General features: G+C 55.9%; 12 protein-coding genes across 12 annotated transcripts; 8 read left to right on the top strand and 4 right to left on the bottom strand.

Moving 5' to 3' along the window:
* Nucleotides 1-1839: 1839 nt before the first annotated feature.
* On the top strand, nucleotides 1840-3401 carry BO86DRAFT_412429 (uncharacterized protein; the record flags this gene model as incomplete). The annotated part of the gene is made up of 6 exons (XM_025674649.1): nucleotides 1840-1904; nucleotides 1971-1997; nucleotides 2057-2294; nucleotides 2361-2465; nucleotides 2535-2834; nucleotides 2889-3401. The coding sequence occupies 6 exons, from the start codon at nucleotides 1840-1842 to the stop codon at nucleotides 3000-3002; spliced, it is 849 nt and encodes a 282-aa protein (XP_025524218.1). The 3' UTR covers nucleotides 3003-3401.
* Nucleotides 3402-3881: 480 nt separating this feature from the next.
* Nucleotides 3882-4328, top strand: BO86DRAFT_183685 (uncharacterized protein). Its single transcript, XM_025666610.1, has one exon. It carries the CDS (start codon nucleotides 3989-3991, stop codon nucleotides 4232-4234), a length of 246 nt encoding a protein of 81 aa, XP_025524217.1. The 5' UTR covers nucleotides 3882-3988; the 3' UTR covers nucleotides 4235-4328.
* A 95-nt stretch (nucleotides 4329-4423) lies between these two features.
* On the top strand, nucleotides 4424-6565 carry BO86DRAFT_421660 (uncharacterized protein; the record flags this gene model as incomplete). Its single annotated transcript, XM_025675292.1, has 3 exons — nucleotides 4424-5254; nucleotides 5317-5419; nucleotides 5469-6565. The coding sequence occupies 3 exons, from the start codon at nucleotides 4424-4426 to the stop codon at nucleotides 6563-6565; spliced, it is 2031 nt and encodes a 676-aa protein (XP_025524216.1).
* A 411-nt stretch (nucleotides 6566-6976) lies between these two features.
* BO86DRAFT_412427 (OB-fold domain-containing protein) lies at nucleotides 6977-8257 on the bottom strand (the record flags this gene model as incomplete). Its single annotated transcript, XM_025674648.1, has 2 exons — nucleotides 7862-8257; nucleotides 6977-7788 (listed from the first exon to the last, which is right to left on the bottom strand). Exons 1-2 carry the CDS (start codon nucleotides 7992-7994, stop codon nucleotides 6977-6979), a joined length of 945 nt encoding a protein of 314 aa, XP_025524215.1. The 5' UTR covers nucleotides 7995-8257.
* Nucleotides 8258-8406: 149 nt separating this feature from the next.
* On the bottom strand, nucleotides 8407-9103 carry BO86DRAFT_368864 (TspO/MBR family protein; the record flags this gene model as incomplete). Its single annotated transcript, XM_025670223.1, has 2 exons — nucleotides 8985-9103; nucleotides 8407-8888 (listed from the first exon to the last, which is right to left on the bottom strand). The coding sequence occupies exons 1-2, from the start codon at nucleotides 9085-9087 to the stop codon at nucleotides 8407-8409; spliced, it is 585 nt and encodes a 194-aa protein (XP_025524214.1). The 5' UTR covers nucleotides 9088-9103.
* A 636-nt stretch (nucleotides 9104-9739) lies between these two features.
* Nucleotides 9740-10703, top strand: BO86DRAFT_183610 (uncharacterized protein). Its single transcript, XM_025666609.1, has one exon. The coding sequence runs from the start codon at nucleotides 9978-9980 to the stop codon at nucleotides 10545-10547; it is 570 nt and encodes a 189-aa protein (XP_025524213.1). The 5' UTR covers nucleotides 9740-9977; the 3' UTR covers nucleotides 10548-10703.
* An 825-nt stretch (nucleotides 10704-11528) lies between these two features.
* BO86DRAFT_450381 (uncharacterized protein) lies at nucleotides 11529-12975 on the top strand (the record flags this gene model as incomplete). Its single annotated transcript, XM_025676790.1, has 3 exons — nucleotides 11529-12086; nucleotides 12207-12520; nucleotides 12592-12975. The coding sequence occupies 3 exons, from the start codon at nucleotides 11529-11531 to the stop codon at nucleotides 12947-12949; spliced, it is 1230 nt and encodes a 409-aa protein (XP_025524212.1). The 3' UTR covers nucleotides 12950-12975.
* Nucleotides 12976-13114: 139 nt separating this feature from the next.
* BO86DRAFT_345456 (putative DRAP deaminase) lies at nucleotides 13115-14171 on the bottom strand. The gene has a single exon (XM_025669208.1). The coding sequence runs from the start codon at nucleotides 14046-14048 to the stop codon at nucleotides 13353-13355; it is 696 nt and encodes a 231-aa protein (XP_025524211.1). The 5' UTR covers nucleotides 14049-14171; the 3' UTR covers nucleotides 13115-13352.
* A 56-nt stretch (nucleotides 14172-14227) lies between these two features.
* On the top strand, nucleotides 14228-15548 carry BO86DRAFT_345453 (DnaJ domain protein). Its single transcript, XM_025669207.1, has 2 exons — nucleotides 14228-14663; nucleotides 14751-15548. Exons 1-2 carry the CDS (start codon nucleotides 14510-14512, stop codon nucleotides 15497-15499), a joined length of 903 nt encoding a protein of 300 aa, XP_025524210.1. The 5' UTR covers nucleotides 14228-14509; the 3' UTR covers nucleotides 15500-15548.
* A 1866-nt stretch (nucleotides 15549-17414) lies between these two features.
* Nucleotides 17415-19916, top strand: BO86DRAFT_402862 (universal stress protein family domain protein; the record flags this gene model as incomplete). Its single annotated transcript, XM_025673892.1, has 4 exons — nucleotides 17415-18774; nucleotides 18829-19577; nucleotides 19631-19692; nucleotides 19751-19916. 4 exons carry the CDS (start codon nucleotides 17415-17417, stop codon nucleotides 19914-19916), a joined length of 2337 nt encoding a protein of 778 aa, XP_025524209.1.
* Nucleotides 19917-20431: 515 nt separating this feature from the next.
* On the top strand, nucleotides 20432-22749 carry BO86DRAFT_391866 (H(+)-transporting V1 sector ATPase subunit B). The gene is made up of 9 exons (XM_025672684.1): nucleotides 20432-20685; nucleotides 20772-20856; nucleotides 20926-20945; nucleotides 21024-21059; nucleotides 21117-21278; nucleotides 21346-21662; nucleotides 21718-21992; nucleotides 22048-22266; nucleotides 22320-22749. The coding sequence occupies exons 1-9, from the start codon at nucleotides 20587-20589 to the stop codon at nucleotides 22628-22630; spliced, it is 1524 nt and encodes a 507-aa protein (XP_025524208.1). The 5' UTR covers nucleotides 20432-20586; the 3' UTR covers nucleotides 22631-22749.
* On the bottom strand, nucleotides 22672-24494 carry BO86DRAFT_458554 (putative aminotransferase family protein (LolT)). Its single transcript, XM_025677300.1, has 3 exons — nucleotides 24387-24494; nucleotides 23654-24320; nucleotides 22672-23487 (listed from the first exon to the last, which is right to left on the bottom strand). Exons 1-3 carry the CDS (start codon nucleotides 24460-24462, stop codon nucleotides 22800-22802), a joined length of 1431 nt encoding a protein of 476 aa, XP_025524207.1. The 5' UTR covers nucleotides 24463-24494; the 3' UTR covers nucleotides 22672-22799.
* Nucleotides 24495-24564: the final 70 nt, after the last annotated feature.

Here is a 24564-nt window from a genome sequence, read left to right as displayed (position 1 = left end):
TTAGCTACCTTAGCTATTATACCAAGGACGACTGCGGTATAGCTTTCGAAGCCGTCGCATTCCACGAGAGTTCTAGAAGGATCACGGCAGCTGCGTGGAAGCGGAGTGGAAGGATCTACAGGGGACAGAAAATCGCTCAATCCCTCCCGTAGGGCAAGAGAGAGAGTGTGTGTGTGTGTGTGAAAAAAGAGACTCTCGATCACCTAGCAGTGCTCGTATTTGGCCTGCATTCCCAGTGACCGTTGGCCCGGATGAATTGCGGCAGCCATTTCCACGCCGCATCATGGAGGATCAACCGAACATCGCCTGCGCAAGACACGGCTAAACATGTTTCTGGAACGCCACTAAGGAATTTCCACCAGGAGAACTAGTCTATGATAGTAGTCCTCTGTCCTGCATTTGAGAAACCTTCGCCACAAGCACAAATGACCAAAAGTACGGCTGTCCGGAAGGGGTCTCGTATCGTATGGACAACCGCCAGCCCTACTCCTCCCCTATAGCTGCTACGCTGCGTGTTTCGCCAAAGGACTAGGTGTTTATGAGTCTGCGTTTGTAGGAACCGACTAGGTCAGTCCGGATGAGGGCACTTCAGGGGCTATTTTGATCAGTCATCCGAGTTAAGAGATCCTTCTTCTTTGTCATTAGCCAAGCGAAATGAGACCTGGCGTCCCTGGACGCTGGGATGAAACTTGATTGCTGGACGAGCGGCTGTGCTTTGCAGTAGGGACCAGGGTGCCTGCAGTCCTCCCGCGATGCTGCATGCCAGATCGGCCCTGATCCCGTCAAGATGATGTCGGAGGCAAACGACGGACGACGGACGGACAGCGTCCCCCCTGGTAGACTACCTGTACCTGGGGGCCTCTGATCCACTTCCGGAAATTGATGTGCCATAGCAACTGTAGGTATAGCTATCTACCTGCCACCCCAGTGCAGGTGTCATCCGCTCTTGACGTGTATCATCTTCATCTTCTGCATGCCTAACTCTTACATCATATTCGTTGGCTGGCTATATCTCTCTTCTGTTATATGTAACACAGTCCGAGCTTTCCGCCGCTGTTGACATGACAGTTGTGTCATACCAGCCTGTTTGGCTCTCTAAGGTTCTGGCAAACGGCTTCGGGATGGCTGGGTGGATTCCGGGGGGACTGTCCTTTGCCTTGGACTCATTGTTGATAGTTTCAGAAGTAGGCTGTGAGCATTTTGGAAGTTCCTTGCTCTGTGTCACTCACTCAGACAGTATGTACTATACTAAGGCTGCAAGGCATGAGCATTGACAAACGACAACACCATGCAATAGCATCATCATGGCAGCATAGTTGTTGTCTAGCTTTTAGAAATGTACTATGCATGTATAATCTATGTCAGTAGCACAGCCATGTCTTGCTTTTTCTGGGCCAAATAGCACCAAATTCGTTCTTCAGGTGGGCTTTCGTGTGTGGTTGTAGTTGTATACAACAAATCCTGGCTAACACCTTCCCAAAATGGAAATATACAGACTGAGCTGAGACTGGCTCTTTGGCAACTCACCGACAGTGCTCTGGTTCTTAATCACATTTGTCTTCCTTAAGACATTCCATGGGCCGTACTGCTGAAGATGGCAGAGAGCGACTGGATATATTCACTGGGTTGTTCTGGCACCGGGGAAAATACAACACACTAATCACCTTGACGACGGTTCCATTCACTCGACATCACTGAGGCCCAGCAAACACACCCAGAACCTCAGTGCGCTCCCTCTTCTCTCTGATCCTTTGGATTCTCACCGCCTTTCCGCATTCTGGATCGTCTCTGAAGTCGTAAACTACAAAGCACGTGACATCACAAAGACCTACAGCAACCATGAGTATGACCAGGAAGCCTCCCAGTGCCTACGGAGGCGGCTACAGTGACGCTCTCAGAGAGCAGTATGTCCTCCTAGTGACCGAAACCTTCCTTGACATACCCCCCTGACTCTTGTGGCTCTGATATAGGATCGACAACACTATCATCCCGGAGAAGTCTGGATAACACCCCTCTGATATATCTGATATAGATCCCGCAACTGACTAGATAGCAGAGTCAAGTGTGCCAGCTGCAAGAAGTACCGTACCGTGGCTTCTTACTCCAAGCGCCAGCAGGAAATCATTCGCCATGCCATCGTGCTTCGGGGCAAGCGAGCCGCTGACGGTGGATGCGAGGCCCGCTGCCGCCAGTGCATTGGTGGATGCATCGTCGAGCTCCAGTGTTCCATCTGCGACAAGACCAAGACTCTGGAGCATTTTGCGAAGAACCAGCGTGGAGATCGTGATACCGCGGTAAGTTCTTGCACGTTCATCCAGTCCGAGGCAACAGAGTGTTCTGACTGTATCCGCCACACACAGAGATGCATGAACTGTGTTCAGAACGCCTTGGAGGTGGAGCCGATGCCCGAAAGACAGCGGCAGTTCTCAGGCAACCTTACGGCTACGGCCAGCGGCACTACAACCGTGAGTATCGAGTGGTTCCATACACGGGCTCTAGACTGTGTTCCGTGGTTGACTTAAGCATCGAGCCAGACTGGAGTTACTGCTTTGACCCAATCCGCCAAGAAACTGAACATCGCCGAGAACCGCTCCTTCGATGACGGTGCCGATGACGAGAATGCCGGCGGCGAGGACGGGAGCCGCAAGAAGGAGGGCGCCCTGGTCACCACCAAGAACGATCGCGAGTACGCGGGACACGGCCCTGATGGCGAGGTGTTTCAGGTTGCCACTCCAGACAAGAAGGTTCCGGAGACTCGTTATGAAGATTATTTCAATAACGAGCCCGAGAAGATCCAGCCCGACAGATCCAACGGCAAATGGGCCAAGATCCCTGTAGGTTGGAACAAACAATGAAAGAAACTGCCTGGGCTAACTGACTGTGTACAGGGCAGACGCATTCCCAAGGGCAAGGAGCCTTCCATGCGTGTTCCCGAGCCTAACGACGACATTATCCCCTCGGACGAGGATGAAGACGAAGAAGATCTCGAGAACTGGCTTTAAGCGGGCCACGCGCCGGTACACAGGTGTACTCCAGGTGCCACCAGGGGTACATGTACAGCTCCAGGGGAAAACTTCTTTATTGTTCTACCGACATCTTTCTATCTCTTTCATTCTCTGATTTCATGTTGCTCCTGCCACTTTTTTTTCACAATGCACAGATGATGTTGATGGATATGCGTGATGGGAGATTGGTGGTGGTTGAGCTTGTTTTGCCGTGGCTTTTTGTATTTTCTGATCTCGCAACAATGCAACCCTGAGTTTTGACATTTCCAACTCGGTTCGCTTGGTTTACTTCTTAAATCCTTAGATATTGAACGGTCCTTGGAACCTACCTGGGGCTACCCAGGTACTGAGGCGGCCCGTTGCCCACCAGCGTACCATGGTTGTCACCAATCTGGCTCACAAGGGTTGAGGGCCAAAGCTCGAGAAGACGCTCTGGTGAGTACGTCAGCATTCATGTATTTTGATGTACTTCGAGGTATAGATCCTGACTGACATTGGCCCGTGGAAGGACAACCCAGACGCACGACCTCCCCGAGTTGCATTGTATTGAAATGTCTACAGCCACTGAGATGATTGATGGACATGGAGGATATCCGAATATGGTGGGAGGATGAAGTGGCATGGTGTGCGACCCTCGAATCCGGGGGGTTTTGACCAGGGGAGGGAGGAGTCACTCGCATACCAGCTACTGCTGCTTGTTTGGAGGGGAGGAGATGGTGTTTTAGCACGATGATTATTTTTTTTTTTTTTAAAAAAAACTTTCCCCGCATATCCGCCGACTCTTCATGACGTATGGCAGAATATGAGGATTCTTATCTTTCCCTTCTTCGCTGCTGCTGTTTTCTCCCCTCTTCTGACATTTTGCTTCGGACTACAGAATCTATTTTTCCGAGCGCTCCACCAGAGTTGCCCTGCTTGCTTTTTGGTAGTCAGTTGCTTCCCCCGTGACTTTTGCCCAACTGGCAAACTGGCAAGTACAGTACATGGTGGATTATTCGCTAGACGGTTTGTTTCAAGATCCGCCGCCCGTTTTGCCTGCCTGTCTGCCGCCCCTCCCTCCCTCCACCCTCTCTCTACTCTCTCACGCAACCCACTCCCACCCACTGTCTCACTCTCTCTCTTGGTTTCTCTCTTACTCTCCCGATCACTCCGAAGACTTTCTCTCTTTCTTTCTTCCATTCTACCCCATTCTTTGCTCCTCTCACGGAACATACCAGAAACAAAATTAGTCGCTTCGCCACACCAGCGTTGCATTCCTTTGCCGTTGTTCTACCTTAAGCCCCTCCCCGCCTCTCTCTTTGCGGTCCCAGCGTTTCATCCCAGTACAGTACCATAGCATCGATGATCACCCTGTGCCGGTACTAGAGCGCAGGGCAACAATCTCTTGACTTTGCCTTTTCACCTACTACCCCGATTCGATGGCGTACAACGGCTTCCCTAATAATGGCGGCTCTTATCCCCAATATCCACACCCCAGCCATCTGAATGCGAACGAGAACCGCGCATCCGCATACACTCCTCCATACCCAGCGCAATACCCAGCGCAATATGGCTCTGACCAACCGAATATCCCTCAGCCGCAGGTGCCTCCACGACCCTCCTCGCCGGGCAACTTTTACAACAAACCGCCATATGACCCCAATGCTTGGCAGCAGCCCCAGCAACAACCGCCTGCCGGAAGAATCAATGAGGCTGTCAACTCGGCCTTCCGCCAGGCTGATACACCGGCGTACCTGTCTCCGGATGTGGTGTCGCAGATCACGGCGACGGTCATACAGCAGCTGAAAGCAACGGGCTTGGACGGTTTGCACGGCGATCAACAGCACCCGCCAGTGTCGTCGCCACAATGGGCCCCTCCTCCTCCTCCTCCCCCGCAGTCCGCTACCCCCGCCTATGGAGAATCGACATATCCCACCACGGCTCCCCAAGCTGGTCCTCCACCGCCTCCGCCCAAGGTCGGCTCCGACTCTAGTGACTATCCGACGCCCATGCCGCCCACAGGGCGCCCGGCCAGTCCCCATCTTTACCCGGGCCCATCTTCCGGACCTTCGACCGACCGTCGCGGCTCACCTGCGAGTCAATTCAGTGATCATAGCCATAGCGTAGAATCTTCCCGACCAAAGGCACCATCGCGAGAGGTTACAGTGACCGAGATGACAACGTTAGAGAAGATCTGGGGCAAACTGTTTGACAAGGGCAAGCCAACGGAGAGGCTGGGCCAGCTTCTACGTGGAGTCGCGGTTCATCTGGTAAGCACGTTCGTTTGACGAATATTTCGGGCACATGAGGTTGACTGGTCAAATAACAATAGATCGAGGACTATCCACCGGGCAACACCCTGGTTGTCACTTCCGAGAAACTACAGAAGTTCTACGCCGATACCAATATATCGTCCGATCCTTATCCCTGGCAAGGTTAGTAGGGTTATGTTGCCGACTCTGAGCGGTGCTAACTCAGTCACAGACATCTTCGATGACCGCACATCTTCCATTTCAAGACTGTTCCGCGAAGTGGAGGCGGAACATCACCTCGTACAAAATAAGCTGAACGAGAGACCGGATATTCCAGGCTTGACCCCGCGGGGGTTCGAGCGATGGGCTACTCTGATGATCCAGGCCCACCCTGACAAGGAGTATGAGCGCTTCCAGAATACCGTTTTGAATATGCCAATCAACAATCCCGATAATCGAAGAGAGCGCTTCCCGAAGGAGATTCCACGACGATTGTTCCCGGACATACCTAACCTGTCCCTAAGGGAAGAAGTTGATCAGTTTATCATGCGACACTGCGGCGTCGACCTGCCTCCCATCTCTGAAGAGGAACTGAAACAGGTTGCGGAACAACGTCACAAGAAGGCTGCACACAAGGCTTCGGTGAGCTCGGTGGACTCCGCTGCGTCGCTAAGTGAGCGCGAGCGTCAGCCATACCATACCACATCAGCGACCGCCTCGACGGCTGCTGTGGTCGACGATGAAGAGGACAAGGAGGTGCCTTCTCGACCAATCGAGCGCCAAAGAAAGCCATACACAGCACACCCGGGCGGTGGAAAGGTCTACGATGAAGGAGGCTCTGCCCCGCACCGTCATGCGGGCTCCACCACAAGCTCTGGCCCAAGAGACAGTCCCACCTTGTCTGCCACCCGCGCGCCAGACACATATAGCCAAGACGTTCCTCATTACCGCGTGGGGACTCCCTCGTCACAGCGCCCGGCCACTGCTTTCACCCGGCCGCGCAGCCCGCGCGGTGGCAACGGTGGCACCGATTATCGTCACTCGGAGAGTGATCTCTTGGCCCACAGCGGAAACAGCAGGTATGGTGATGGCGAGTATTACTACCGATCGAACAACCCGGCGCATCCGGGAGACATCATTGAGGACCGTCGGCGGTACAAGGACCTTGATCCGGAGACGGAGGATCAGAGACTCTACGAAGCCATCCGGGAGCGCGACAAGGAGAAGAAGCGGAGCAGCTGGGGTGCAGACGAGGATTATTACGGCAGCAACCCGATCGGCAGCACCGGCAGCACCGGGTACGATTACAAGACCTATGGATACCGGTGAATTTGAAGCTTTTGACTGTGTTGTTTTTGGTTTGTCTGCTTTGGAAAAGATATCCATCGTGCGTGCGTTTTGCTTTGTTTTCGTGTGTATTTCGATAGCGCTTTGTTGTTTGTTACGACATGATGATAATGTTTACGACTGGCCCTTCGCTTCTGCAGTGGGATTAGGGGACACATTCTTAGCCACGAGTCAGTCTTTGTATTAGGAACATTGTATCAATAACACTTGTTGAAGTCCGGGTATCAAGGTTCTAGCTCAGAATATACACATAGCTCATGGCTCACCCAAAAGACACACACACACACACACACACACACACACACACACACACACACACACACGCACACACACACGCACACACACACGTACTATGCATGTATAAAGATATTTACTGTACATAAGATGAAAAACTCAACCCCCCTGTCGGTTCCTGGATCCATCCCCAGCCCCATCCCCATTGTGAAACTCCACTCCCCTCTTCACCCCCCTCCTCCCCAGCAGCCGCATCAACTCCACCCCGGCCTCCCGCACGACAGCCGCCTCCTTCTCCCGCCTCCCCTCCTCGACCTCCCACCTCTCCCAAATTTTCCGGCCGTCGCGCTCCTCCCTCTCGACCCTCCGCCTCGCCCGCCGCCTCCACCTCGCCACCTCCGCCTCCCCGCGCTCCTCTTCCGCATCCGCCTCGCGCCGCAGCCGCGCCACCTCCTCCGCCGCCAGCACCCACGGCGCATCCAGCACCTCGACGCGGAACCGATCCCGCTGCTCGAGAAACCGCATCTCGGCGTTGACGCCGCCGCCGCCGCCGCGCAGCAGGGCGCACCGCTCGAGCTGCAGCTGTATCCTGGTGTGGCGGTAGATCGACAGCGTGCCCTTCAGGTGGGCGAGGGCGCCGGGCACGAGGGGGTGGATGTCGAGCGGGAGGGCGGTTGTCGGGGCGATGTGGTGCGGTGCGCTTGCGGTGGTTGGGTCTGGGGCGGTGGATGCTGGGCCGGACGCTTCCGCTGGGGCTGTAGCCGGAGCTATTGGTGCTGCTGGTGCTGGCGCTGGCGCTGGTGCTGGTCCTACCGCGGCCGCATCGGCTTTCTGCACGACGACGTCGAGGACGGCGCCGCTGCTGTCGTCGAGGGTGAGCACGGTCACGCGCGGGTACTCGGTGCGCGCGGTGATGAGGCCCGCCACGGCGATGAAGTGGATGGGGTGGTTTTGGTGGAAGAATATTCCTTCTTTTATTTTTCGCGGGGGATGTCAATATTGGTTGTGTAGGAGGTGGATGGGGGTTGGGGTGGGGGGCTGTACCTGGATACTCGGCCCGGCGGGTCAACTGCAGCACGTCGGCGACGGCCATCTTTACCCAGGTGAAGTGGGTCGGGGAGGCTTTGAAGCAGTAGGCTGGGTAGAACTCGGGGGCGACGGGTTCGGGGGGCGCCATGGGGCCATTTTCTGGGTTTACTGGGGGGGGATATTCCAGGCTTTGGGTTTGGGAGGGGTGGGTTTGTAGATGAGGCCGATACCTGGTAGGCTGGGATGTTTTGAGGGATTTGTGTCACGTGGTGATAACGGGTTCTCCGCTCACGGGGGGTCCGGGGGTCTCCCCCGGTATCTATCAGTTATTATATCTCCAGCCTGAGCTGTGTGATGCTTACGCAGATGCGCTTTACTGGGAAGTTGAAAGAAAGGGGGGTCCGGGGGTTCTCCCCCGGAGACTGTTTATTACAGGGATTGGATTGAGTGTTGCTGGGAAGCTGAAAGAAAGGGGGGTCCGGGGGTTCTCCCCCGGGAAAAGTTTATAGTAAGGATGATTGGATTACTATATATCCCGTAGTTGGTAGGTAGGTGGCCGATTACTCCTCCTTCTTCGCCTCTCCCTCTCCCTCTCCCTCTTTGTCCCCGATCGTCCACTGATTCAACACCCCCACCCCGGCATTCAAGTAGGTCGCGAACCCCAGCCAGGCGGCATAGGGCACGAGCATCCAGAAGGCGGGGCGGTCGTGGCGGTACCACGCGTGCATCAGGGCGGCGACATTGCCGGCTAGCAGCAGCATGTCGGCCAGCGCCCAGGCGGGCTTGCGCAGGCCGAAGAACAGCGGCATCCACAGGTAGTTGAGCAGCAGCTGCGAGGCGTAAAGGTGTTGTGAGTGGACGGTCCATTGCTGGAGGGACGAGGAGGCAAGCGGCGAGACGGTGGTGCCGGTGACGGTGGCGTGGTGGGCGGCGAAGCCCATCAGGCCGTAGAGGATGGTCCAGACGGGGCCGAAGAGCCAGGCGGGCGGGTAGAGGGGAGGTTTGTGGAGGTTGCGGTAGATGGATTTGGTGCGGGATTGTTCTGGTTGTGTTCACGGTGTTAGTTGGAGAGCAGTTTTGTGGGGGTGGGGTGGTTTGGGTAGGTTGGGTTGGTGAAGGTGGGTTGGTGAGGGCTTACTGTTGGTCTGGAAGCCGATGAAGGTCCCGGCGGCGATGGGGGCAGCGACGGAGAGGATCGGCGAGGTGAAGACTGCCTGTGGCAGGACGGTGGACCACGGCATTTTGTCGAGTTGGGGGTGGTGTTGTAGGGAGTTGTTTGTGAGATGTAGAGCGATGATTGTAGGTTACTTGGGCCAGGTAGTCGAGCTATTTAAAGGATTCCGAAGTGGATGTTGGCTGGATCGATCGGGGAATGCATGGGCGATAACGACGTCATGTCGCTTCGCGATCTGGGGATGGTTCCTCTGTCACGCTCCGCCTTTCCACGTGTGATGATGGGGTTGATGATGCTGCCACGTCGCCTCTGTTTGCAGTCAGTGCTTCGATTCTGGAAATTCGAGAGCAGATTAGATAGCTGGTGTGGGAGTTGGTATGCACCGTATCCGGCTTCGAGTTCACACATCGCATTGCGATTGCTGTCCGCGCTGCATACTAGTATACCTCTCTTCTCTCAACTTAGACCAGACATGGGCTAGACTTGCTTGATGAATTTTAGTTAATGCACCATCCGCCATACTGACACTGTCACTCTAGGCCATGACTTGCTCTCGACCGATTCATCTACAGATCTGCTGGCCTTCTGCTACTTACGAATGGTTCCACAACTTATTTAGCTTTTCTTGACTTATATACAACATAAACTCCCAGCTTGCTTATCCCCAGCGAATCACGCATAGCTCAAACTAACTTCCACCCAGATCAACAATGGCATTGATGATCGTCCTCCATGAACAGCCGCCCGATGTCAAGAGACAGCGCCCTGACGATCCTTACCCCATCCATACTGAACTATACGTTGTCCTTGCATGATAACCAGCGAGAAAGCAATATTATATACCGGTAGCCGCAATGCAGCAATAGTTTGGCAGAGGAAACCATTCGCATATAAACCGAGCATGAGCGTTCGAACATCTACCGACGCCCCCTGGAGGTTTTCTTAGGGGGTTGCTCGATGTTTCCAAGCGCGAATGATCCCCAGCAGCAGACCTCATTCCTTCATCGTATCAAGTTCCACCGAGCTTCAACCTCACCGGCCAAGATGAAGGGTCTTCTATATCTCCTCACATCAATTCCGCTCGCTGCGGCTACACTGGTGAGTGAGAGCGATCCCCGCAATCCAACTGGCAACAGTGCAGTGAAGAAAGCTAAAGATCCAAAGCATAATCATGCCTCAGCTTACCACCACAGAACAGGAGATGTCTCTTGGCGAGTGAACGAGGGAGCTCCCATCGACAATGCCGCATCAACGGAGCTGCTAGCTCTGCTTGCCCGGTCCCAAGAAATATGCTTGACGGAGGCGCCTGACGATTGCTTCAACGGATGCATCGCGACCAACCTCGGCCTTCTCGGGGACGGGAGGTTCGATTACAAGGTCTGGGAGTTGATGATCCTCACCACGGTTGCAAGTGAAGAGACCCGAGCAGAGGCCGTTCGGTTGGGCAGGGAAGCGGAAATCGTGCTTGCGGGCATAGAGACGTGCCAGGCTGGAGACTGGCTGGTGCAGATCATGGCCCGGCTGTAAACGTGTTCCTGGGATTCATGCATGGTCGGCCTGTGGACAGTGTCAGTGGGTGTTGGGAAAAGTCTCTGATCCAGCAACAGGAGGCTTAACCGTCGAACAGGACGAGGGACCGTCCTCCATGTGTTATTGCATTACCTAAAGCCGAGGTGCTACGGCCACTATCAACTGTGCTGGCAGGGGTGGACGCGCTTGAGGTCTGGTCAGGGATCTATAGCAGTTCTTATAGGGCTGCACACACATCGTGTCACTCTTAGTGCAGGGTCGGATGCAATAGTCTGTGGGGAGAGCCAGTAATCTTCTGGACCCTGGAGATGGCGCCTCACACTGTCTCAGAGCATGAACTGAAGTTGAGAAAGCAATGCGAGCAAACGAGCCATATCCCACGGCAAATATTGGGTGTCATGACCACAATCTCCTGGCAGCTTCTGGACTGGGTAGCGTGGGTAGCATTACTTCGAATGCATGGTTTGCCAGATGGCAAGATAACAAGCCTGGAGATGTGTAAATCACCAAATCTGCCTAGACAGACATGTACAAAGACTTTGCATTTCCCAGCCCGACCAAAAGTCGCAGTGGATCTGCCAAGTCAGTGTAGTGAATGGGATCCCAGACTAAACACCTTCGGCGTCTTGGACACTCTCATGAGCACTCATCCCATTGCTCGCTGTGTCACACTTGGACTCTGTCACCTGTCTCATTCATTGAAAGGCAATGGTCGCTGACACTTGCTGTACGCCTAGTCAATGGTACCTACTCGCATCAAGCAGCAATACTAAAAGGTTGTTCTGGTGCGGTGCTAAACCTGTGGAGAAGCAATCATAAACCCTGGTCATTACTATGCAAGTCTATACGAATTACAGCCTAAACACTCCCTAGGCAGACAGTCAGAACTAGTCTCGTACTTACCATGGGTGCCTACCATGAGTTCTTTCTTCTCTCTTCTGTGTCAACATCAGGCCGCAGCTTGGCCGCTCACCAACCATGCCCACCCTCCCACTCGCCCTGAAGTCCCTCTCACTTCGCAAACTACGGCGAACCAACGCCATTAAAGTCTTCCTCACCAGCGCACTCCTCTGGTTAATTGCGTACACCTTCTGTCGACTTCGATTCTGGCGAGACCCTCATTCGGCCTTCTTCAATGACCGCTATGTCTACGAATGGAGATACAGTCTCTACCGGGAACGCGAGGGCCGGCGCCTGATCACCAACCACAACACCCTTGCAGAGAACTCCTCCTCCTACACGGGAGCAGGGTCGAACCCGCTGATCTGCGCAGCTTTTCTGACCGTGAGGCGCGAGGAGGAGAATTACCTCGAAGCCTCGGTGGGGTCTCTGCTCGAGGGATTGACTCCGCTGGAGCGCCGTGCTCTCTTCCTCAACGTCATCTTCGTGGACACAGATCCCAGCCAGCATCCGAGCTGGGGACAGAACTGGGTGCATCGATTAGCGGATCACGTTGGATCATACCAGAACATCTCCATGGATCAGTTCCATCACCTGCAGGACTTGGAAAAGGCGCGGAACTTCTATGAAAAGGGAGTGTTGTGAGTTGCTTGTTTCTTGCCTAGTCATCAACCTTCCCCTGCGACTCGGAGCATGCCGATGAGCAAGCCTCTGACAATCTGTTTCCATCTCAATGACTATATCCACGCGCTGAAGGCCTGCATGGCCACTAACGCAACCTACCTCGCGATGTTCGAAGACGACAGCATCGTCGCCGACGGCTGGACGGCCAAGACGCTTGAGGGTGTGTCCGACATCGCTCGCATCCAGACGCCCAAACACGTCGATAACAACCACCCCTGGGTCTATCTCCGGCTCTTCTTCACGGAGACCGCGCTGAGTTGGACCTCTGCGGACTTTGCCTACCGCAACATGGGCTGGATCTTCATCGGGGCATCGTTGTCACTGCTCGCCGCGCTCATGGCCGTCCGCCGCGCCTATTCGTCCAGTCACGCCTACCTCGATTATCCGTCCGTCGGCGTCATCTCCTTCGTTAGCTCCCGGCTCTAATTGGACTGGTCTTCATGGTCGGCAAGTACAGTCCGATGCCCCTGAGCGGCGTGGTGGAGATGAACGCCCACGGCTGCTGTACCCAGGGGTTGGTGTTCCCTCGCGACCAGGTCGACGCGTTGATCGCCCATCTGACCGAGGTGAAGGCCGGGCAGACGGACTCGATCATCGAAGAGTATGCAGATGCAAAGAGTCTGACCCGGTATGCTCTCGCGCCGCAGCAGCTGCAGCATGTCGGGCTGAAGTCGAGTCGGGATAACCTCGAGATCAATACGCGGAGCACGTGGGCGTTCCGGTTTGAGGAGAACAAGCCTGCGGATTTGAGAAAAGAGCACGAGGATCTGTTACGGGATGTCGATATTGCACGGCTCTTGGATGGACATAGCTGATGGGCATTTCTGGTGCTGTGGGGGAGGAGTCACTAGAGGTAGCATAGATATCACCGCGTTAGAGATAGCCCTAGTCTTGGCTCTTTACTGGGTCGCATAAGTCGTTGATTTAACATTAAAAGAGCTTGCCAACCTTACCCAGTGCTCAGGTACAATACCCCCCTTCTTTTCAATTTCCCAGTAACTTCAATTCTGAGTACTGGGGAAATATGCCGTCCCGGGGGAGAACCCCCGGACCCCCCTTTCTTTCAACTTCCTAGTGAAGCGCATCTATAGTAAACATTGAGCGGCTTAAGATGTACTGCAGAGATAGATGTCAGAGACAACCATCGTAGCAATCCACATATATATACAAATTATCTCAATCCATCTACAGCCACCCCCCAAACCGCCAGCAAATCAATCACCCCATCAAATCCACCTCCATAACCCTCTTCTTCGGATTCCGCGGCACCTGCGCCTGCCGCCTCCGCTCCTCGGCACTAATATCATCAATATTCGTCTCAACCGACTCCATCGCCGCCCGCACCTCCTCCTCGCGATCCTCATGCCCCGCCGTCGCCACCGTCAAAATCTCCCTCTCCAGCCCCTGCACCACCTCCCACTCGATCCCCGCCGCCGTCAGCCGCCGACACCCCTCCGACTGCCCCACAAACGTCCCCGGCTCCTTCACCCCGAAATACACCTTCTGGATCCCCCTCCCCTGGCCCCCTTCCCCTACCCCTCCCGCCTGAGTCCGAGTCCGAATAATCCGCTCCACGCACGGCACATTCCCTGAAAGCCGGCGCCCGCACGGCTCCATCGTGACGTACATGACCAGCTTCCGACCCGGCTCGTCCGGCAGCACGGCGGCCACCTGGTCGGCGGGCACGCTTTTAGTGGCGGCGTAGTTGGCCAGACAGCACTGCTCGGCGTGCGTGTTGCCGTCCCGCTCCATCGTGTAGCCCGTCGCCAGCACCCGGTCTTCCTGCTCCAGCGTGGCGTCGTCGTCGTACCGCGAGAGGAGCAACGCGCCCACCCGGAAGTTGGTCGGTCGCGCGGGCGATTTCTCGGCGAGCGCCAGGCAGGTGCGCATGTATTTGAGATGGGGGGAGGGCATTTTCTTTTTTTTTTGTTTGGTGGGATGATGTGGTGTGAGGGTTGGTCTTTTTGAGAGTGGTGGTTGGTGGTGGTGTGGTTTGGTGTTCGGTGGTGGCTATGGTTTCGTTTGCTGGGCGGGGTGATGGATGGATGGATTGAAGCTCAAGCTCGAGCTACCGTAGCTGTGGATGACCGCATCAGCGCGGGCGCGGGGGAAGCTCTAAACCTGATTGAGTTGGGGGTTCTTCATTTCTTATCGATAAAGGCGGTCAGGCCTACTTCTGCCTACAGCCGGAACTCACCGCCTTCCCGATGTTGATAATTAATGGTTTCCGACCAAGATTCGCGTCCGCGTGGCGCGTCTGACTGAATCGTTTCTCTCACCTTACTTTTTCTTTTGGCAACTCACATTGACGTTCCTCGTTGCTTTCGCTCCTTTCGAACCTGCAGTGGATTTAGGCTAGGCTGGAAACCTTCAGAATGCCTCGCAAGAGCAAATCTCAGGCGCGAAGCGAGTCGCCCGAGCCTCCCAGCCCAGAGACCGACCTGTACGAGATTTTGGTTGTCTCGAGCGATGCTACCGCAGACCAGATCAAGTCGGCCTATCGGAAACAGGCACTCAAGCACCATCCTGGTATGTTTGGAAATGTCCAGTCATCTAAACGGAGAGTAATAGCAAGCGTCATGCCCGATTCTAACCGAACCTCTTCCACTGCCGCAGACAAGGTCCCAGCCGACGAGCGCGATGCAGCAAACAAGAAGTTCCAGCAGATCGCGTTCGCCTACGCCATCCTCTCCGATGCGAAGCGTCGCGAGCGATACGACCTGACCGGCAGCACCAGCGAGGCGGTCGACGTCGACGAGGATTTCAACTGGGCGGATTTCTACCGCGAGCAGTTCTCCAGTGCCATCGACACCAGCGCCATCGACAAGCTGAAGCAGGAGTATCAGGGCTCGGCGGAGGAGGAGCGCGACGTGCTGGCGGCGTATGAGACTTACCGCGGGGACTTGGATAAGGTCTACGAGTCGGTGCTGCTCTGCAATGTCCTGGACGACGACGAGCGCTTCCGGGCCATCATCGACCGGGCCCTCGCGGAGGGTCGCGCGAAGAAACACAAGAGCTACGTGGAGGAGCCAGCGAAGAAGCGCGAGCGGCGGCTGAAACGCGCCCAGAAGGAGGCCAAGGAGGCGGAGGCGTTGGCGGCGGAGGTCGAGGAGAAGCAATCGATCAAAACCGGCAGGGGCGGCAAGAAGTCCACCAAAAACAAAAACGATGGGGACAACGAGCTGTTGAAGTTGATCCAGCAACGGCAGGCCACGCGCGGGGAGGCCTTCTTCGATCGATTGGAGCAGCAGTACGGGCAGCCCGGTCGAAAGCGCGCGGCCAAGATGGATGAACCCCCGGAGGAGGCCTTTGCAGCTACTGCAGCGCGAAAGACAGCCAAGAAGAAGAGAAAAACAGATGCCTAGACGGAAGGAGGGGAAGCGGTCGGGTCTCTAGTTTTTTTTTTTTTTTTTTTTTAACTCTGCTGCAGCATGTTCAAATCGGGTTGGGGAGTTGGAAGTTGCATATATCGCGTCTGATACACTGGCGAAAAATGGGCGTTGGGTCTGTCGAGTCTGTTTTATTGATATGTCGAGCGACGAGCATGCATCATCCATTTCGGGGGATGGCAGCTATTTGCCGGTTTTGTTGTGTTGTGTTGCGTTTCTATTTCTTTTTTGTTTTCTTTTTTGCTTTTTTTTCCCTTTCGCCATCATGCATGTATTAATGCTTTTTTATCATTTGGAATGACACCGAATGTAACATCAGGGACGAAGGCTGTAATGGGGTCGAAAATGGAAAAAGATTGACTCATGAGATGACACTGACGCTGCGACGACGATCGTTCGACCAACTCAGCTGGGAGGGCGGGGGGATGGAATGTGATGAACGACTTGACTGATTGATGGGTTGGGTGGGATCCTTGGTTCGAGCTCTGATCAAGTCAAGCACAAATAAGCAGTTCGGTCGCCTGCATGCAATGCACATTCCAGGTTCGAGTTTCGCAAGAGGGCTGCGGTGACACTTGCAAGTTGCAACTCTTTCCTGATGAAGAGGAGGAGGAGGAGGAGGAGGAGGAGGAGGAATAGGTAGTCTCTAGTCTGTGGTCTGTAGTCTGTAGTAGTATGAGTTAAGTATTAGGTAGGTATGAAGTACGATGCACGGCACAGTCAGTCAGTCAGTCAGTCAAGCAGTCGCAGTCATGCAAGGGATAGGTCTATCTGGTGTGTGAATCGAGTTACTGAGTTATGAGTATGAGGTAAATTGATCAGCCTATTTTCTCCTCGCCCTCTCCTCTCCTCTGCTCTCCTCTCTCTTCCCTCCTCCTCAACCCCCTCCCCCAATCTCCATAATTCCTGTGACTTTTGTTGGTGATACCCCGCCATGCCGAGCTTTTTCTGACGAGCTCAGCTGCAGATTTCGTTGGCCGAGCTTTTTTGCTCACGTCTTGTCCTCTTAAGCTCCCTCGAATCCCCAGTCGATCTGGGACTAATTGTCAACTTGTCAAGTCATTCCTCGATTCCTTTTTCCCTGTGATTGACTTGGCAGAGTGGACTGTGCTCGACTATTACCATTCATCCATCGTCTTCTCCTCTTCGTCTTCTTCTTTATTGTTCCCGTTCCCGTTCCCCTCTTCCACTTCTACTTCCACTTCCACTTTCTACTTACTTCGCCTTTCCGTGGGGAGACCCCCTGAACGCGCCCGACTCCGACGCCCTTTGGTTGCTTTTGTTTGTGATACGTCCACCGCGACCTGTAACAAAGAAGGGCCCTTCAGCCAGAACCTGGGCCGCGGCTGGTCGCGACCGATTCGATCGCCGGCAGTTGCAGCCGTTTGTTGCACGTGGGGATCTCCTAGGCCCGCCCGCTTAATCTATAATTCGTGCCGTTTCCCTTGTCTGTGGTGGTGGTGTTGTGGTTGTTGTACTTCCGCATCACGGGCCGCAGAGTGAAAGAGGACAGAGTTGCTGCTTTGCTGCCTGCTGTTACTGTTGGTGTGCTGTTGCCACAGCTGGCACAAGCTCTTGTCTCACCGATCACGGGGAAAGCTGAAAGCGAAATCTGGGGATTTGGGAAGTGACTTGCCGCCCCTTACCTGGATTTGGCGCCGCTCATTCGGCCGGTGATCGTCGCTCCAACTCCACATTCCGAAGCCCGTTACGGATTAGTCGTGTGTCTCTCCCCCCCTCCGTTTTTGGCTGGTTCCATCAGTTAACTGATTATTATTGCTGCCAGATAATAGTCCCACAGACAGACAGACACTTTAATAAGAACTGATTAGAAAAATCACAAGGAAAGGACCGGGTGAATCCGGTGCACTCGTGCTCACCCGCCGTCACCATGCCGTACTACAGTAGAAAACCCGCGCCCATCTCGTTAGAGACCGCACTGGAGGAAGAACGACGGGAGTTACTGCGGGAGTCGGGCGAAGGCAACCACACTAATTCCTCCTCCTGGTACCCGCGCCGGAGCATGCTGGACATCGCGCCCAGTCCAGGCTTTGTCCCTCCCCGGCATGGCTCCATCGCCGGGATTGGAGTGGGCGTGACTTCCCCCTCGGGCCGCAATTATCACCATCACTACAATTCTTATCCCGCTGCCAATACTACCACCACTACATCGTCTGCTCCCCGCCGCTCCTCGACCCCCACCACTTCCTCTGCACCATCTCCCACCACTTCCACTAAACCTCCTCCCCATCCTCCCTCCTCGTCCCCTTCGCCCTCGACATCACCTACGACCACCACGACGACCGCAACCTCCCCTCCGCCGCCCAGGACCACTTCTTTGGTGGCTCCTCCGTTACCACCGGCACCAAGGAAATCCTCCGTTCAGTCCGACGGCGGCGACAAGTCCGGAGGTCCCCAAGCCGCAACCACAACCACGCACAAATCAGGCCCTAGCATTCGCTGGGATTCCTCTCTCGATATGCCTCCCAGCGCCCGTCGTGCCAGCCAATCTCAGGAGAAGGCCCCGGCGGCTTCCTCCTCGAATCGTCTGCCAAGCATGGCCGCCGTGATGTCAGGCCTCGACATCAAGGTTGGGTTCCCGAGCTTTGTCAGAGGTCGGGACTCTGGCCGCAGTTCCTCATCACGAGGCAACTCGCTTGACTCGCGAGCTCCGGCGCTCCGCTCGACCCGCTCCAGTTCGCCAAAGCGTCGCTGGCTGAGCCCCGGTTCACGTAATCAGTCGGTCGATGCGGCGAAGCCTATACTTGAAAGCCCGAAGGAGAGCCCAAATGAGAACCCGATGGAAAAGTTGAAAGAGAGTAAAGAGCCACCTAAGGAGAAACAGGCAGAGAAGAAGCCTACAGAAAGCACTAAAGAACTGCTGAAAGCGATCCCCAACGAGAAGCCAAAAGAGAGCGTGGCGATTGAGAGCGTCCCGAAGGTCTCTCCTCCTCCGACCCCTCCAGCAACATCCCAGCCAACGGTCCAGCCTCCACCAGCTCCTCAATCCCCTCGGGAGGCGGATGCTAATTCCTCAGCGCCCGGAGAGCAGCGGCTCGAAAAGGACCACTACGATAGCGAGAACAATCCGATCGAGACTAGTGATGAGGACGGTGACGAATTGTCTTCCAGCGATGATGAGAGCCCGGATCGCGAGTCGGAAGAGAACAAACGAGGGCGGAAAGAGACGGTCGACCATGAACCTGCCCGGATCGCTCCGCGCACGACAACAAAGACGGCTCCAGCATTTCGTACGTTCTCGTCTCGTTGTTCGCTGCACAATACTGACTGATTGCGAGCTGCAGAACCCAGTAACAACTCCACCGGCAAGTCTGAGTTGATTCATTCAGCCAAGACAGGCCCCGTCTCGAAGCCTGATGTCCGCCCCCGAACGAGCTACGACTCCGCCTCAGCGACAAACACCCCCTTCGGCTCCGAGGACGAGGCCGAGTTGTGCGACATCAAACGCGCTCAAAAACTCAGCATTGAAATGTCTGCGATCGATAGTTCGGTGCACAACCGATCAATCCGGACGATTATCCGCGGCGACTATCCCAGCATACGCGAAGAGGAAGGCGCTCGTCGCCGCCAGCGCAAGTATCTAGTGACGACGGATCTCAGTGAGGAATCGGTGTATGCTCTGGAATGGACGATTGGTACCATTCTGCGGGATGGCGATACGATGTTTGCGGTCTGTGCCATGCATGACGAGACCGCTACTCCGGCAGCCGTGCAGATTGGGGATGGAGCCAAAGCCATGCAGGATGCTGCCGCGGTGGTCGGCTCGCAGACGGCCGAGACGGCGGCGAAATCCCAGAATGACTCCAGCTCGCACCTACCTCGGACCTTCTTCAACCGCCTGGGGACCGGCACGGACAGCAAACCGGGCTCGGTCGATGCACGAGGCATGTCCAAAGCGGAATCCGAGCGCGTGCGGGCGGTGGAGGTCATTTCGCAGACGTGCGTGCGTCTCTTGCGAAAGACGCTACTGCAGGTGCGCGTGGCGGTTGAGGTGATTCATTGCAAGAGCCCGAAGCACATGATCACCGAAGCTGTAAGTCAAGCTTGACCTTGCTCCGTTTACGCAGTTGCTGACCGAGTTTCCAGATCGATGGATTGGATCCTACGCTGGTAATTGTTGGGGCCAGAGGACGGAGTGCACTCAAGGGGTAAGAACTCTGCGATTGACCTGCGTGGACTACAAACTAACAAGACTGTTCACCACAGGGTGGTCCTCGGATCATTTTCGAATTACCTGGTCATGCACTCATCCGTACCGGTGATGGTGGCCCGCAAGAAACTGAAGAAACAAACCAAGAACAAAAAGATGAACGTCCGTCTCTCCAACAATCTAACGACGCCCAAGAAGCTAGCGTTGGCCAAAGTGGACTGAATGACTGCAATTTGACATTTTCTCCCTCTGCTTTCTCCGTTCTTTGTTTTTGCACACGATACCATGACGGTTTGACGGCGGTTTGGCGTCTCTATCTCACGATTCTAGCCTGCTTTTCTCGTGGATGCTTTTCCTTTCTCCAGCTGTATCAGTATGACATTCATGACGAGCTGATCTGATGATTTCATTTCGCTTGGCGTTCTTTTTTTTTTTTTTTTTTTTTTTCTCCCCTTTGATTGAGAAGCCTAGCACGGATGGTGACATTTTACGGCGGCCGCAGATGGCTTTGTGGGATGTATGAGTGACTACTTTCGCCATATTTCTGCAGAACATGACTGATTATCGTATTCTTGATCGTAATTTGGCATCAGCCCGACTTTCTGTATAAAGAGCAAGTGACTTATAGATCGTAGGCGAGGGCATCACGTGGGAAGGAGGTTCCACACCGCCCCCCAGCGGACGTGGAGCCAAACGGGGCAAACCAGCCAAACTGACGGGCTCCAGCCTAAGCATACGTCGACACTCCCGACCACCACCACCACCACCACCAGGAGCTGTTCCTCTCCCCTCAGTTCCGCCCCCTCGTCCGCATTCTCCCACTTTCCCCCCTCCCTCTTTTCTTGGTCTATCGTCTCTGGTTTCATAGCACCTTGTGGTGGACTCTTCGACCATGGCCGATTTCGTCGACCCTCGGATGACCAGCGTCAAGCCTCGCATCCGCTACAACACCATTGGAGGTATCAACGGACCGCTGGTCGTTCTGGATAATGTACGAGCCCGTCTCCATCGGCACGTCATCTGGCCGACCCCAAGTCTATCGGGAGATGGGATTACAGCTGATCAGCGATGGTTTAGGTCAAATTCCCCCGTTACAATGAGATCGTGTCTTTGACCCTCCCCGATGGGACCGAGCGGTCGGGTCAGGTTCTGGAAGCTCGAGGTATGTGAGGTGTGGATGAATGAATGAGATAGAGATCAGATCCGCTGATTTATAATGCCTTCACTGTAGGAAACCGAGCAGTCGTTCAGGTGCGGACCTTTGGAGTGTAGAGAATGGGAGGGGGATGTATCGGACGGAATATTGACATGGAAATGCGGTCATACTAGGTGTTCGAAGGCACTTCTGGTATCGACGTTAAGAAGGTACTTCGCCGTCATTCAGCTACCGTCTGACTCCACCGCCATACTGACTTGCCTCAGACGAAAGTCGAGTTCACCGGTCACAGCTTGAAGCTCGGTGTCTCCGAAGACATGCTGGGTCGTGTGTTCGATGGTTCCGGTCGCGCGATTGACAAGGGCCCCAAGGTGCTGGCGGAGGACTACCTGGACATCAACGGCCAACCTATCAACCCTTACTCCCGAGTATGAGCCTCGCCCTTGTCCCGCGACATACACCCCCCGGGTGGCTAATGCGTCCGATGCTCTGCAGGTCTACCCCGAAGAAATGATCTCCACTGGTATCTCCGCTATCGACACGATGAACTCCATCGCCCGTGGCCAGAAGATCCCCATCTTCTCCGCCGCCGGTCTGCCACACAACGAAATCGCCGCCCAGATCTGTCGTCAGGCCGGTCTGGTGAAGCGCCCCACCAAGGACGTCCACGACGGACACGAGGAGAACTTCTCCATCGTCTTCGCCGCCATGGGTGTGAACATGGAGACGGCCCGCTTCTTCACCCGCGACTTCGAGGAGAACGGCAGTATGGAGCGCGTGACACTCTTCCTGAACTTGGCCAACGACCCTACGTATGTGATCGGTTTTGTTGTGGGTATGCGTGCGGTACTGACAAGCAGCGTCCAGGATTGAACGTATCATCACCCCTCGTCTGGCGCTGACCACGGCCGAGTACTACGCCTACCAGCTGGAGAAGCACGTCCTGGTCATCATGACTGATCTGTCTGCCTACTGTGACGCTCTGCGTGAGGTCTCGGCTGCTCGTGAAGAAGTTCCGGGTCGTCGTGGTTACCCCGGTTACATGTACACGGACTTGTCGACCCTGTACGAGCGTGCTGGTCGTGTGGAGGGCCGTAACGGATCTATCACGCAGATTCCTATCTTGACGATGCCTAACGACGGTCGGTTGCTTATCTGGTGGTGCATATGCAGATGGACCATGCTGATGGATTGCAGATATCACTCACCCCATCCCCGATTTGACCGGTTACATTACGGAGGGCCAGATCTTCATTGACCGTCAACTGTACAACAAGGGTGTCTACCCGCCCATCAACGTGCTGCCATCGCTGTCCCGTCTGATGAAGTCGGCTATTGGCGAGGGCCGTTCCCGGAAGGATCACTCGGATGTGTCCAACCAGCTGTACGCCAAGTACGCCATCGGTCGTGATGCTGGTAAGTTTCTGTGCTGTGTTGCGGTGTGTCCATGACTAAGTCTCCCTGTCTAGCCGCCATGAAGGCTGTCGTCGGTGAGGAGGCGCTCTCCTCCGAGGACAAGCTGTCGCTGGAGTTCCTCGACAAGTTCGAGCGGACCTTCATCAGCCAGTCGCCGTACGAGTCGCGCACGATCTTCGAGTCGCTGGACATCGCGTGGAACCTGCTGCGGATCTACCCCAAGGACCTGCTCAACCGGATCCCCAAGCGCGTGCTGGATGAGTTCTACGCGCGGTCTGCGCGGAAGATCGCCAACAAGGACACGCGAGACAACAGCGTGGCGGAGCAGACCCAGGGCGAGGCTGCGGATCTGATTGAGACGTGAGGGTGGTTTAGGTTGTGCGTATATTTCGCTGGTACTTGATTGTCTTTGCTGTGATGCTGTTCCTACGGCCTGCATATATTCGCGTAGTTGTATATCATTGCAGAATTTGTTGGTGGATAGCTACCGCGTCTGAGCTTAGTCTACGTAGGTGTGTCTCGTGCATCTGCCGCTACAGGTGCGGCGACACCTTCCCCAGCTTAAACTCCTCCGTGACACGACCGACCAACTCCTTCAGCACGGGGACCAACCACTCGAAATCGCTGCGGTCGAGGTAGACCTGCGCCGACAGCCGCACCCACAACCACCCGGCATGGGCAAAGACCGGCACGAACGTGCGGTACTCCTCGACGAGCCTCCTCTGCATCCAATCCACCACGACGGGGACCATCTCCGCCCGCAGCCCTGCCTTGTTCCCTTCCCCTCCTTCCGGGCCCTGCACCACCCTCACCGGCAACCGCACATTATTCATCGCACACCGCCTCCACGCGCTCCTTTGCGGGCCAGGAGAATCCCCCAACACCTCCGTCCCCAGCCCGCGCGCCACCAGATCCGCGCCCGCGTTCGCCAGCGCCTCGAGGTAGGCGTAGATCGCGCGCTCGCCGCCGCACACCGCGGCCCGGAACTGCAGCGCCGCCGGCGCGCAGAGGTACGGCGTGTCGTCGGCGGTGGCGACGAACTCGAACAGCGCCTCGAACGCCGTCTGGTCCGCGCCGGGCGTGGCCATCACCGACGGTCTCGGGGGCGTTTCCGCCGGCGCCGGGATGTAGCCCCAGGAGGTGGGGAGGGTGGTGCGCATGAGCGGTTGCCGGGCCGGGCTGACGTAGAGGATGGCCGCGCTGCGCGGGGTGTAGAGCCATCTGTTCTGGCTGTTAGCATAGCATAGCATACCTGAGTACCTAGTACCCTCCTCTCTCATCCATCTCCTCTCGTTGGATTGGGGGTAAGGAGTGGTGGGGAGCGCTGCTAGCGCTGCCTGCTCTGCCTGCCCTCCCACCACGGGAATCGGGAGGGGGAAAGACGTACTTATGCAGATTACTCGTGAGAAAGTCCACGCCCCCGACCTTGCCCATCCATTCATCCTCCCCCTCCCCCTCCCCCGGATCCTCCCCCGTAAACGCCACCCCCAAATCCAGAGGAATCATCCCCACCCCATGCGCCGCATCCACCAGACTCCACACCCCCTCCTCCCGACACACCCGCACCAGCCACTCGAACGGAAACCGGACGCCCGGCAGACTGACCACCGTCTCCAGCACCGCGATCCGCGGCGTGGCCCCCTCCGCCCGCACCGCCCGGATCGTCTCCCGGAACCGCTGCACCAGCTCGGGCGGGGAGATCGGAAACGCATACGGGATCTTCCGCAGCCGCAGGTGCGTGGCCGGGAGGTGGTCGCGCAGCGCGAACAGCCCGTTCTCGACGGCGCCGTAGATGGTCGAGAAGTAGAGGAGCGTGTCGCCCGGGGCAAAATGGGGGGCCAGGTTGTGCAGCACGGTGGCGACGCCCGTGGTGGCGTTTTTGACGGTCACGAGGTCCTGCGGGGGACAGTGGAGGAGACGGGCGAGGGCGTGGCGCGCGGTGCGCAGGGCGGTGGGTTGCGTGTAGCGGAGGAATTCGTCGGGGGCGGATTCGGCGAGGCGCTGGAGGGTCTGTTGGGTGGTGAGGACGGGGGACGGGGGGGTGCCGAAGGAGCCTGGGATTCTCTTGTGTTAGTGGTGGTGGTGGTGGTGATAGTAGATAGATAGATAGGTGGATTGACCGTGGTTGAGGTTGCGATAGCTCGGGTCGAGGAGGAAGTGTTGGCGCATTGGGGCGCCGAAGGGTGTGGCAGCCATTCTTCCCAGAGGGGTTTGCTGGTTGGGTGAGGGTATTGGGCGGGGAGGTACGAGGAAGAAGTGTGCTGTACCCAAGGATATGTTCAGAGGGATTTATACTAC

Source organism: Aspergillus japonicus (assembly GCF_003184785.1).
Source record: "Aspergillus japonicus CBS 114.51 unplaced genomic scaffold BO86scaffold_59, whole genome shotgun sequence".
In the NCBI taxonomy this organism is placed as follows: domain Eukaryota; kingdom Fungi; phylum Ascomycota; class Eurotiomycetes; order Eurotiales; family Aspergillaceae; genus Aspergillus; species Aspergillus japonicus.
This window is presented reverse-complemented; position numbering and strand designations above follow the sequence as displayed.

Coding starts and splice junctions, on each gene's coding strand:
- BO86DRAFT_345453 (XM_025669207.1), top strand. CDS start 14,510: ATGCCTCGCAAGAGCAAATCTCAGGCGCGAAGCGAGTCGCCCGAGCCT. Junction 14,664..14,750: donor GGCACTCAAGCACCATCCTG/GTATGTTTGGAA, acceptor CCACTGCCGCAG/ACAAGGTCCCAGCCGACGAG.
- BO86DRAFT_183610 (XM_025666609.1), top strand. CDS start 9,978: ATGTTTCCAAGCGCGAATGATCCCCAGCAGCAGACCTCATTCCTTCAT.
- BO86DRAFT_183685 (XM_025666610.1), top strand. CDS start 3,989: ATGGTGGATTATTCGCTAGACGGTTTGTTTCAAGATCCGCCGCCCGTT.
- BO86DRAFT_458554 (XM_025677300.1), bottom strand. CDS start 24,462: ATGGCTGCCACACCCTTCGGCGCCCCAATGCGCCAACACTTCCTCCTC. Junction 24,321..24,386: donor CTATCGCAACCTCAACCACG/GTCAATCCACCT, acceptor AGAGAATCCCAG/GCTCCTTCGGCACCCCCCCG. Junction 23,488..23,653: donor CTCACGAGTAATCTGCATAA/GTACGTCTTTCC, acceptor CAGCCAGAACAG/ATGGCTCTACACCCCGCGCA.
- BO86DRAFT_391866 (XM_025672684.1), top strand. CDS start 20,587: ATGGCCGATTTCGTCGACCCTCGGATGACCAGCGTCAAGCCTCGCATC. Junction 21,060..21,116: donor CTGGTATCGACGTTAAGAAG/GTACTTCGCCGT, acceptor GACTTGCCTCAG/ACGAAAGTCGAGTTCACCGG. Junction 21,993..22,047: donor CTTGACGATGCCTAACGACG/GTCGGTTGCTTA, acceptor GATGGATTGCAG/ATATCACTCACCCCATCCCC.
- BO86DRAFT_345456 (XM_025669208.1), bottom strand. CDS start 14,048: ATGCCCTCCCCCCATCTCAAATACATGCGCACCTGCCTGGCGCTCGCC.